Consider the following 13,076-nt stretch of genomic DNA (forward strand, 5'->3'; position numbering starts at 1 on the left):
TTTCTTTGACACAGGAGTGAGGGGCAACTTGTGATGCAGGCCCCTCACACAGTTATGATACCCGGCACCCGTGATCAAACAAAATTCCCAGGATTCTTGTGCGGGTGGTGGGGGAGCCGTGCCTGTTGAAGTGGTATAAGAGTGCTTTAAATGTATGGCATGGGTGTATTGAAAGAGTTTGAATTCATGCCATCAAACAAGCACTAGATTTGGTCGCCTTCGTAAAATCCAGGTGGTTGTAAAGTTTTGAAACACGGTTGCTCATCTCCAGTTTACCTGTGTTTTCCGTTGTCTCTGTGTGATTTCCTGGGTTTTCTCCATGCTTCGATGCTGATTTGTTCTCTCCCTCCCCTTCAATTCCTATAATGAACTCAGGTCTAGAATCTAGAAGACTGTCCTCCAGATTATCTGTAGGTTCCTTCAAAAACCAAATATGGAATGACGTTGATTTTCAGATGCCTACATTCACATGTTTTTAGATCAAGCATTCCTTAGAAGGACATCTTAAGACATCTTAATTTGGATCAACAGACAGCAGATTTAACTTTACTTTTGTGTTGTATTTACTAAATACAGTCGTACAGTGGTGCCCCGCAAGACGAATGCCTCGCAAGACGGAAAACCCGCTAGACGAAAGGGTTTTCCATTTTTGAGCTGCTTCGCAAGACGAATTTCCCTATGGGCTTGCTTCGCAAGACGAAAGCGTCTTGCAAGTGTTCCAATTTTTTTCCGCTCCCCCCCCCTTTTTCTAAGCTGCTAAGCCGCTAATAGCCTTTTAGCCGCTAAGCCGCTAAGCCTTTAATAGCCGCTAAAGGGCTAATAGCGCTAATCCACTAAGCTGCTAATAGGGTTGCTTTGCAAGATGAAAAAACCGCTAGACGAAGAGACTCGCGGAACGGATTATTTTCATCTTGCGAGGCACCACTGTACCTTGGTTCTCGAACAGAATGCGTTCTGGGAGTCCGTTTGACTCCCGGAAATGATCGAAAACCAAGACACAGCTTCTGATTGGCTGCAGGAGCATCCTTCAGCCAATCAGAAGCTGTGGAAGCCACACTGGACGTTCGGCTTCCGAAAATCATTTGAAAACTGGAACACTCACTTCACCTTTTCTATCATTCAGGAGCCGAAACATACAAGTTCCAAGGCGTTCGGCAACCAAGGTACAACTGTACTAAACCAGGCAAGCAAGCCAGGATTCAGTATCAGGGTTAAGGTTTTTCCATGTGTGCTGCCCTGTCAAAAAGTCAGCAATCGTTTCAGGGAGGAGAAGGAAGTGGGAAGAATTGAACTGATTCCCTGCCACGCTCTCCTTTCCCAGAGTCTGATTGGTGCAACTGCTAATTTCTGATGGTGCTATGAATAGGCAGTCCTGGTGTTTGCATCAAGGGAAGAACCCCACACTCATGTTTGTGCGCATGGCTCCTCAGCCAGCCAGAGCAGGGTGGTTTTGCAGGGAACCTTTTATAGCCCAAGGGCCACATTCGCTGGTTGGCAACCTTCCAGGAGCCACGTTCCAGGGGTGGACAGGGCAGAGGAAAAAGCAAGGAGAGCATTGGCTGCAACTCTTAACTTCGTACAATAGGCTCCATTCTAGCCAGGCAAAAGTAAGTGGTTTCTACACACTTAAACATATGCATCTTTCCATCCAGGCAATATGCAAAGCATCCCTGAGTCTACAACAGGTACAAGCAAGAGGTGTTGCTTGAACACTACATCAAGGGTAGTGTGTGCTGAGTGTTGCACATTTGTTTATCACTTACCACTAGCCGGATTTCTTCTTTGGGGGCTAGTCTCTCCAGCAACTCACAAGCTAGCTGATAACACAAGATACTGGACTGACACAGGTTGCATTCAATGGCCTTCTCGTCTTTTTGACAGGTATGAGAGCCACCCCAGGGGGCTTGGAACACATTGTTGATGATAGAAATTATGTCTTTGGATATGCTGTTCTCTAAACCCAGGGTAATACCGTCATCTTGCAATTCCATCTGAAAAGCAAGTTTTAAGGAGCATAATTAACGAAGCAACTGAAACACACCCTATTGACATAAAACAAAATCTATAAGCAAGCACCTCCTAGGCTACTTATTTTCTTAAAAAAAAGAAAGACAGATGTTCAATCCGTTCAAAACAGCTGCATAAGAAGCAGACGTCAACAGGTGAAAATCACTACTCCTCCATGCCAGGAAAAACTGCAACTGTTGAAATTCTTCTTGCCAAGCTGCTGTTGAAAGTAAACAATCTCTATCAGGGGAATAAAGCAGAGGTGGCTTGATCTGGGGCCTCCAGATGTTGCCCCCAACATCCCTAACTGTTGGCCATACTGGCAGGGGCTAAGGGGGGTTTGAGTTCAGAAGTGGCTGGTGTGCCACAGGTTCTCTAACCAGTCTACAAAATGTGAGGCTGGAGGAGATTGCCCGAATAATGACAAATAATATGAGTAGGGAAAAGGAAGCTTAGGTCCTGGGGTTGGTAGCATGTGATGTGATTTGCTTCAAGTAGGAAGAAATGCATCCACAACCTTGTGAAGTCCAATTTTACCAGGTTCTCACTTTCTTTGGGCTACATTGTTTGCTACTAACATAAACATGGATTAGGTAACAAGGAATGATGCAACTTCCTGGGCCACCCATTACACTAATATGTGTTCCTCTCTTTGCAAACCGGATCTCGGAAAACAAGCTGAGACTATTCTATGCATCCAAAATCTCATTGTGCAAATGCAGAACCAAGCATCACAAGTGACTCGCACTCTTGGATATTGCTTGGTTCCCATGTACAACATTTATAAACAACAACAGCGTTATTAGATAACCCTCCAGAAACTCATGCATCACTCTGGACCTTTATTTCCGTCCTCGTTTAAAATGCCAGAATTCTCTTTTGCATTGTCACCTGCTTTAAGATGAGATCGAACATCAGGATGAAACAATTCAGATTCATTTCTTCATCGTCGCAGTCGAAGTCAATAGCCCTCCCTCCTCCTCCTCCTCCTCCTCCTCCTGAGTGCCCAAAGTTCTTGAAAGGACTACGGAAGGGGCTTCGCATGGGGCTGCGAAAAGGACTCTGAAATGGACTTGGGAACGGGCTCAGTGTATTATGCTGAACTCTGTGCCCCGGATCAGAGGCAATGCTCACCTAGAGAAGTATGAAGAACCCAACATGCACAAAATCAACGCTAAGCTCTTGTGGACTGACTAGCATGAAGCAAACACATCAACATTTTGCAACAGAAACAAGGAGACAGTTCATTTAAAGTGGGGTCGTCAAATGATTTAGGAGAAATGCCCTGCCTTGCTTCTGTGCATTTAACAGCAGGCTTCTATGGAGCAACACCTTTTTAAAAACAAAAAACAGCATGGAGATCATCATTATTACCTGCTATTGATCAAGCTGCACATTAGTTAAACATCATTTTAAAATAAAGAAAGAAAAAGGTGACAACAATATCTCAAAGGTATCTTCCCAGAAATCACACCTAAGCACATCTACAAAGTGGTTTAAAAATGTGTTACTGGGATTGATTAAGTATTTCTTAAAACGAAACTGTTCAGAGGCATAATACAGAGAAATATAGGTGCTCTGACTTAAATCATGTTAGAGTGATGTGACCGAGGGGCAAGTAAGACGTGGGACACCATTTACACAATGTTTTTAAGTAAACAGCAAGCTCAAAGAACCTGGTCCCAATGGGGAACCTGGTAGAGGGAGAATTTAACCCTTTACTACCCACTGTGGTCCCAGCGGATTGGGCCCTAGGCACATGCTTTTTGTATTGGGAAGAAAGCTCCCATTCACACAAACAGATTTCCTTCCCTATGCAAATAGCAGGGATTGGGGAATAGGGCACTCCAGAATGGAACCCCAGCAAGTGGCAAAAGGTTGAAACCACTCAATGCACCTACCATTTACATTTAATTTTTTTAATTAAAAAAAAACACATTTGCACAAAAGTCTTTAAAAACCTATTACATTTATATACTGCCTTTCGCCTGAAGATCACAAGGTGGTTTACAACATAAAATTCCAAGGATGAAATTACATCCAACTTTGGTTCTGATCATAAACTCATCTACATGCAATTAAGCCTCACCGGGTTCACCATGGTTTACTTCTCAGTAAGTGTGTTCAGTTTAAAACGCTACATACTCTTGTGCCACTGAATTCAGTGGAGTTTAGAAAACAACACGCTACGTTTTCTCTGGATTTCACCAGCTGCCTTTGCCAAAAGAGGTGAGACATGCTTTCCCCTCTTATCATAAAGATAAACTGATAATGAATTACCCTTCGAGCTGCAAGGTTCCCAGTTAGTTCCGTTGCTCTTGATTTCCTCTGATTTGCCAGCTCTTTTACAGAATTAACCCCATCAGAAAACATACTGATCAGCAGCTGAAGAGGGACCACAATGTCTAATTCAGACAACACCTAAAAGAGATAGAGAGAGAGAGTTCTCAGACCAAAAATGCAGTGAATGCTAATATTAGCACTAGGCCAAAATGAACAGTGAACTTAAGCAGGCATTTAACGTACGGGAGTGCCATTTTCCCAAAAAAGAGGTGCCAAAACTCACCATGAACGCCTCCCTTGTTCTCTTATAATGGCATTGGTGCCCTCCTGAGAGATGCCAGAACTGAGTTACAATGAGTTCTGGCTGAAAAAATCCCTGGTTAGGAACCTCTGTAAGTTTTGACCCACCGTCAGAAGCTGTTGGGAGTTAAAAATGGAGCATTTGGGTTCATCTGAACCTGCCTAGTGTGATAATATCATGCATACATGGCTTTCAACACCAGGGGCTGGAGTGCACTGGGTCCAGACGAAGTTGTATTGTGCACACAGCCTAAGGCTGTTGCCTCAGGTGCCTGAAGCTGTATTATTCCCATATTGTGGAAGAGGAGGTAACAAGACTGAAGGGTAGTGACTTAGAATCATCGAGTTGGAAGGGACCCTGAGAGTCATCTAGTCCATCTCCCTGCAATGCAAGAATCTCAACATGCTTGTCAGGTTTCAGTGAATTCCGATCCTCCCCTCCTCCCCTCATGGCAGACAGCCAAGGAAGTAGACAAGGAAGCTCTTACCGAGTCTTTGTTTAATATTCACAGTGAGAGGCCTCTGTACGCTGCCTCTTGGGTTAATGGCATTGCTCCAACTGAGTTCCTCCCCCACTTCCCCTTAAGATGGCCGCCAGGGGCTAATTGTCTCTGAGTCCTTTGCTCTTCCACTTTCAATGCATGCCATGTTCTGGGAGAAGGGGTCAGAAATGCTCTCCAGTGATAACGTGTCAGCTGGCAGCTCTATCTCCTTCTCTTCTCCCAACACCTCCCAACTCTTCTGTTCACCTGTCTATGAGATGTGACCTTCCTCACACCACTGCTGTAATTTGATACTGCTTTCCTCTTCTTTGGAAGCTTCAGGAGGAGGGGGGACGGTCTCCACCATTCCTCCTCAGTCTCACCCCCCCCCCAGACCAGTCCCTGACAATGCTGCTTATAGCTCTTGAGATATGAAGTGGAATTTTCTTCCTGGCTCGCAGACACGTGCTTCGCTTACAGCAAGCTCTTACCACCCAGAGGCGGCATGTCCTGTTTGTCAGGAGCTCAGCCTACACTCGAGTAGGACCCTGGCAGAGACACATGCCCAACTGGCATGTTCTCTCCCTCCTGGTCGATCGTTCGGGAGCTTCAAAGGCTTTCTTCCACCTGAACATCACAGCGACCGATGCCAATCGACACCGGCACACTTAGGGATCCGCAGAGTTTGCGCATCAAGCGTAACAGACCTCGGCAACGCAGCATTTTGGCTAATCTACTTTATTTACATATAAACATACATGAAGCACTGCAACATGGCTTCCTCTCTCTCTAGCATCAGACAGCAAAGAGAAAAAGAACAAAGGACAATAGTCCCACTTCACAGAACACAGTAACACAAACATCCTGTCTCTGTCACTTCCCATTCTGTGGAGTGGGGTCAAAACATATACTGTCATGTGAAAGACAACAATCCCATGACTGCAATCATGGAGCAGGAATTCTAACACTGTTTCAGTGACAGGGGAGAAGCGGGATGTGCCACCCCACTAGCTCACCCCTGTCGAAGCCTCGCTTACCCAGGTCACATGGTGGCACCTGCAAGATATAACCAGAAGCCGCTGCCACTTCTCTGCTAGCAGCAAGGCAGGGCACCTGCGGGGGGGGGCTGTCTCTGGGGGTTCTTCCACCCAAGGAAGCTGCCTCAGCATGCCTCGTGAGCAGGCAGGCCCTGCTACCCCCCCAAAACAGCAATGGGTTTACAAAGCAGACCAAATCTCTGCTTGGGAAGGCAGGCCGAAAATCCAATAAATACTGATACGTAAAAGCCATGCTGCTGCTAACAGAGTGTTAATAAAATAATGATGATGATTATTTTATTATTTATACCCCACCCATCTGGCTGGGTTTCCCCAGCCGCTCTGGACGGCTTCCAGCAAAACAATAAAAACATAATAAAACGTCAAACTTTTAAAACCTCCCAATACAGGGCTGCCTTCAGATGCCTTCTACAGCTCTTTATCTCCTTGAGATTTGATGGTAGGGCGCTCCACAAGGAGGGCGCCACTAACTATGGCAACTATGTTTAACTATGAGGGTTAGTGAATTATTATAATCCTGTTGGTACAGAGACAACGTTGACCTGATCATAGGGGGAGCACTTACATGAAGCCAGAGTAAAGCCTGCTCTTGTACAGAAGAAGGATATCCCGTAAACCGACAGCTTATGAAGCCAAACATCTCCTCCATGGAAAAAGGGAGCGGGCACAGCTCAATATCAAACATTTTGCTACAAAGCACAAAAGACAAAAAGGGCTTATCAGTAAGTTCTTCTCGCAAGCTCTTTTCACAAAAGACCAAAAGTTGTACATAACATGAGAAGAACGAAACCTCTGTATTTGTTTAAACAAAATAAAAAAATTCCTTCCAGTAGCACGTCAGAGACCAACTAAGTTTTTTATTGGTATGAGCTTTCATGTGCATGCACACTTCTTCAGATATGTATTTGTTTGTTTGTCAAACCTATAAATGGCCTTCAGGCAAAGGTGCCTCTCAATATAGAGGTGCCTGCTATATGAAATAAAATACCTGCAGGTATTTACAAACACAATGCGTTCTCTGGAATTCGTTCCTTAGGTAAGTTTTCGCATAATGAGTCAACAATTTCCACTGGTTCCTATGGGGAAATTTCTAATACATTCGCAACCACAGAATTTTGACACACACACACACAAAAATGATCTCTGATTTGTCCAGTCTCCCCCCCCCCTCCCTGAGCCTACCAGCAAGAGGCAATCGAGAAGGGAAAGCATGCTTTCTGTCCAGGTATCTGAATCTGTGGTGCTCACAGTGAAGTTTGGGTACTAATACCTTATGTTCAGACAGCCTTTAATGGAGGGGGTGAAAACCCTGTGAAAAGCTATTCCCATAAACAGTCCAATAATACGACATGTAACATAAGCATTTGCAACACATAAGGTGGAAATCCCCCCTCTTAAATGAAATCACAAGGAAATGCCATTTTGAAATCTCATTTAGTTCTTTGAAAACTCGCCATATGTCACAAAATCCCGTCGTCTGCCTGCAGGACATTTGTAAATTATCCATCACTTGGATTGTCCTCGTTTTTTCATTCATGTAGTGCAATGGCATGTCTTATTGCCTAATAACAATACTTAAAGTTATAGTGCCCCCTGCAAGGTGGCATAGCAGCTGAATATTGGCAAGTATGCCAGGAACATATCTTGCTGGGGCTATATATACAGATCCCTGAATTCACAGCTGCTGAATGCAAAGGATTTTGCACTCACACAGCATCATAAGTATGCAGGGGGTGCACATAGTCTGTCAGGCTGGCTCAAGGCCTGTTTGCAGGGGGCGGCAGAAGCCATAGGCTGGAACCCGGTGGTGGTGGGTGCCATGTTGCAGTACAGTACCTTACAGAAGGCACAGAACCTGAAGTGAATTTTCGCAGAGTGAATTTTCATAAAGCGGGACCTGTGTGTCTAATGGTCCCTTCAACCAATAGTAAAAACCAGCATTAAATATTATTTTATAATATTTCTTGCCTGCCCTCCACAGTAAAATCCAGGGCAGATTGCAAAAACAGCATAATGCAAATTGAAAACCAAATAGAACTACTCATCCATATACAACAATCCTCAGATTAATCAGGTTAATCTGAAGCATGAACCACCAACCCTGTCTCCATTCAATTTTAGAACCATGGACCATCTGTAGACATTTATGACTACAGAAAAACCATCAAAAGTGATGAACAGGGCATTGATCCCCTATAATTTGAGCACTGGCCCCAAATCAATTCTCCTGCTTATTGAAAAGAAACCACCTGCGCTTCACTCAATGGTTGAGAAGTAATGAGCACCCCAAATTTCACAACTGATGGATTTGAAGCTTAAAGCATTCCCTCTTCCACATTACAAGCCACTTCAGGGTGCCTCCAGATATGTGAAGCAATATATATAAATACAATGGGCTAAAGAGTAACTATGGGACACAGGTGGCGCTGTGGGTTAAACCACAGAGCCTAGGGCTGGCTGATCAGAAGGTCAGCGGTTCGAATCCCTGCAACGGGGTAAGCTCCCATTGCTCGGTCCCTGCTCCTGCCCACCTAGCAGTTCAAAAGCACATCAAGTGCAAGTAGATAAATAGGTACTGCTCTGGTGGGAAGGCAAACAGCGTTTCCGTGTGCTGCTCTGGTTCGCCAGAAGAGACTTAGTCATGCTGGCCACATGACCTGGAAGCTGTCTGTGGACAAATGCTGGCTCCCTCAGCCTACAGAGCCAGATGAGCGCCGCAACCCCAGAGTCGTCCGCGACTGGACCTAATGGTCAAGGGTACCTTTACCTTTACCTTTAAAGAGTAACTAACTTTGGCGCTCTATTTTCAAAAGCCCAGATGCCATTTTTTCCCCTCTGCAATTTGATTGACACATGCACAGAAGCCTCCACCAAACGTTGGAAAGCTTCCACATCCTCCTACTTACCTTAATACTTCCCTGAACTCCTTCAGCTGATTGTCTGGCACCTCAGTCCTGATGGCTTCCAGCCATTCTGGCATAATGCAATCCCACACAGGTTGGTTGATTACATTGTACGGAATTAAGCACAGGATCCGGTTCAGACCTTCCTTCAACTGTGTCACCGTGCTGCAGGACTTGTCCCAGTATCCACCCACCTAAGGGAATTTATAGGGGGGAAAGACTTCATTAAGGACTCTTCCCCCCCCTTCAAAATAGCCCAACACATACATGGCACCATGCAGTCATGAAACACTACTGAATAATCCACAACAGTACATTTTCTTCTCTCCTATAGCAAGAACAATGAAAGTGAAGCTAAACTCTGCAATTTGAGGTGGCCCAAAGAGCTTGTGATGGCTTGTGCCCACTGGGACTTGGAGGACGGAAGGTAGAGAGGCCATGAGTAGGTGGAGCTCGTTCTTGATTTGCCCCCTCTCCCTCCCCCTCCCTGTTGAGTTCCAGAAAGGCAACACCGAGATTAAGGAGGTGCTGAATGACAGCTCATAGTGCCACCCTCCAGAAAAAAAGAAGGTAGGGCAGGGGATTGGCTGGAAGCAGAGCGAGGTTGACAGGGCAACGCTCCATTCTCCCCAGTGGGTCAACCTCCACTCAGAACACAGTTCATAACAAGCTACTGACAGAAGAAAACATGGACAGACTCCTCACCCGTGCAAATTCCATCGGTTTAGGAAGGAGGCACATCACCATGACATCAAACCGGACATCGCACACTGTCTTCAGCCATTTGGTGACAAACTGGGGCTTGAGTTTCTCCACCAGGCTGCCAACTTCGTCATCCATCATGTAGGCCGTGGAATGGAACCACTGGAAGACCATGCTCACAAGCCGAGCCAAGCTCTCTGTGGGGGTGTTCTCGCTCGGGGTGCAAAGGCTTACCTGGAAAACATGTTTTGTTCAGAAGTCAGAGTAAGTTCCAGCTTTCTCTTGCAATCACTCTCATTGCAGTGGGAGGAAAGAGATGCGTTAGGATGTGTGCAACTGGAAAGTCTTTGGAAAAGACCCCGAGGAGGGACAAGGCTGATATCAAGCTTGTGCAACACTACTTGGAAAAGCAGTGTGTGAATGTTAAACAAAGAAGCAACAGACCCACTTAAACCCTCCTGGCCCTGCTAAGGTCTCAGATCAAGTAAGTTCTGCAGGTTTTGTAGCCTTCTCGGGAGTGGCACCCACACTGTGGAATGCCCTCCCACCAGATGTCAAAGAAAAAAACAACTACCAGACTTTTAGAAGACATCTGAAGGCAGCCTTGTTTAGGGAAGCTTTTAATGTTTGACGGATTATTGTATTTTAATCTTTTGTTAGAAGGAAACCCAGCCAGACGGGTGGTGTATAAATTATTATTATTATTATTATTATTATTATTATTATTATTATTATTACTACTACTACTACTACTACTACTATTATTTCCATAACCTACAAAACCTGTTTGAGAAGTGACTCTGGAAAATTACACAAAGTCTGTTTCATATCTGCTTTTCTAGACAATGTAGCTCTGCAATAAATTATAATATTATAGTAAGCTCTTTAGAATCCAAAGAAGAAGAGGAACGGGAAAAGCAAAAGAAACTCACCAAAAACCAAATTCCAAACTGGCTCAGAAGGCGCTGGTCGTTCTTGTCATCATCTTTGTTATCAAAGTCTGTGTTGTCCAAAGAATGATGTGAAGAGGATAAGCCCAGCTGTCTCCTGCGATTCAGCTCATACTCCCGTTGCTCTGCGTGGAGTTCAGCCTCCTTCAGCAAGCTAAACAACAACATCAGGTGTCTCTAAACAGATGCCAAAAATACAGCAGTGCAAAAGGCCCCACATTTATTACTTTATGTTTTTCTGTGTTGCCTTTGATTTGCCTTGATGGCAAACCCCTCCTCACAAGGCACATTCTACAAAAAAATAAAATTCAAGTGTATACAGTATCATGTTTCAAGAAAAGCAGCAATTTAAAGGAGCAGTCTCCAAGATAATTCATGGGCTACCAACCCACCCTTACTGAAAAATTTACTAGAAACAAATCAAGACACTTTCGAATTATCGCCAATCTAAATCTTCAAAGACAGGGTTGGGGAGTCAGTAGCCATCCAGATGTTGTTGGACTACAACTTCCATCAGCCCCAACCAGCACAGCCAATGGTCAGGGGTGATGGGAGTTGTAGTCCAACACCATCTGGAAGGCCACAAGTCTCCCACCCCTGCTGCAAGAGAAAGCGCAGCTTGAAAAGTGGGTTTATTCTGAGTCTGCTTAAAAACATGCACTGATGGGGTCATATGCATAACATCTGGGAGGAAATTATATATCCATGGGGCTTTGTCTCTGATTGATCTTATAGGCAGGTTGACAAGCAGGACCTCTGAAGCTGATCTCAGGATGCGGGCAACCTCATTATTAGTAAAAGCAGTCCATTAAGTAACCTGTTCTCATGCCATATATATTCCTTGATTACGCTACATTGCAAACTGTAGGAGCTCATCTGGTGTATTATTGTCCATGAATTGTTTTATGGAGACATCTACTTTACAAAGTGGGAAGCGGGTGGCGCTGTGGGTTAAACCACAGAGCCCAGGACTTGCTGATCAGAAGGTTGGCACTTCGAATCCCCATGACAGAGTGAGCTCCCGTTGCTCAGTCCCTGCTCCTGCCAACCTAGCAGTTCGAAAGTGTGTCAAAGTGCAAGTAGATAAATAGGTACCACTCCGGCGGGAAGGTAAATGGCGTTTCCGTGCGCTGCTCTGGTTCGCCAGAAGCGGCTTAGTCATGCTGGCCACATGACCCGGAAGCTGTACCCCGGCTCCCTCGGCCAATAAAGCGAGATGAGGGCCGCAACCCCAGAGTTGGCCATGACTGGACCTAATGGTCAGGGGTCCCTTTACCTTTACCTTTACTTTACAAAGTACCAGAGGCAGAAGGTTAAGCAGTGGAGAACAAGTAGCTCCAGACCCTTGGTGCTGCTAATATAGATTATGCTCATCTCTATGTGTTCATTATTCTCCACATAGCATAATTATTTGGACAGCCACTTTTCGGTCCTGAGTGGCCCGACTTCAGATTACTGCTCAGCTGTGAAGCTCACGGTGTGATCGAAAGCCAACCCCTCTGGGTTGCATCCAACTAAGTCAGAACTCAGAGCAGGCTCATTGGAATCAACAAGCGTTTGTTGGCAGGACCAGCTTAGGCCTATTGCTTCTACTAAGTCAGAGAACTCTCTGTCTGATCTGAACCCACCTCAAAGGGTTGTTGTGAGGCAAAAATAGGTTTCCCTGAGCTCGCTAAAGGAAGGGATTGAATTATTAAGTTATATTAAATTATTCAACGTGTAATAAACTGAGAAACTCCTCTTATATGTTACTTTAAATAAAATTTTAAAATAGCAATGCAACAAATGGAAACACATCAAATGAAAGAAAACCAGTTTGTTAGACAGGAAGCTCCTAGTGCTGGTCAGTAATTGATCTTCTGCTGTAAACTACAAGTTGAATCGCACTTGATGTCTCACATTTCAGGGGGGCAATTTTCCTGGTTTGCTCATCTTGTCTCGCTATGTTTCATCCCTGCAGAGGGAGCGACATAATCACGTGGGCAGGGCTGTTCTCCCCTTTCTCCTCCCCCTCATGTTCACTTTCAGTCCAAAAGCCACCGCTCTAATTTTATTGCTTCCTGCAAGTTGTTTCTTCAAAGGAATGAGGGAAAGCAGCAGTTGAAACTGACAAACTGCAATAGTCAAAGGCTTTATTAATTCCTTCTCCTCACCTCCCCTTCTCCAGGCATCTGAAACAGCTGCTTAAATTCATTGTTTCCTGAAGCAGTTACCTCCTATCTACTTTCGGTACCATACTTTCTCTCCCCCCCCCCTCTTTTTTACACTTTTAATTAGTGAGAACGCACCTACATTTCCTTCTCATTTCTTAAGTGTTATTTTGCACCCGCTGAAGTGAAATAGCAGGAATTAAAAATAAAATGAAACAAATTAGCGCCTGCAGCCCAAGGG

General features: G+C 44.9%; 2 protein-coding genes across 10 annotated transcripts in view; both read right to left on the reverse strand.

Moving 5' to 3' along the window:
* Positions 1–13,076, reverse strand: part of LOC310706715 (endogenous retrovirus group 3 member 1 Env polyprotein-like) — an 874,531-nt gene that overhangs the window by 308,669 nt on the left and 552,786 nt on the right. The gene's annotated exons all lie outside the window — the stretch shown is intronic.
* The window catches only part of UNC79 (unc-79 homolog, NALCN channel complex subunit), a 131,344-nt gene that overhangs the window by 74,238 nt on the left and 44,030 nt on the right, over positions 1–13,076 (reverse strand). For all 9 annotated transcript variants that reach the window (XM_083500580.1, XM_083500574.1, XM_083500577.1 and 6 more), the window contains 8 exons: positions 10,668–10,839; positions 9,739–9,969; positions 9,037–9,227; positions 6,696–6,819; positions 4,288–4,428; positions 2,899–3,141; positions 1,764–1,991; positions 277–418 (listed from right to left, as the gene is read on the reverse strand). In XM_083500580.1, coding sequence (XP_083356706.1) covers positions 277–418; positions 1,764–1,991; positions 2,899–3,141; positions 4,288–4,428; positions 6,696–6,819; positions 9,037–9,227; positions 9,739–9,969; positions 10,668–10,839 — 1,472 coding nt within the window. The remainder of the gene's footprint in view (positions 1–276; positions 419–1,763; positions 1,992–2,898; positions 3,142–4,287; positions 4,429–6,695; positions 6,820–9,036; positions 9,228–9,738; positions 9,970–10,667; positions 10,840–13,076) is intronic.

Source organism: Podarcis liolepis (assembly GCF_965112155.1).
Source record: "Podarcis liolepis genome assembly, chromosome: 1".
Classification (NCBI taxonomy): domain Eukaryota; kingdom Metazoa; phylum Chordata; class Lepidosauria; order Squamata; family Lacertidae; genus Podarcis; species Podarcis liolepis.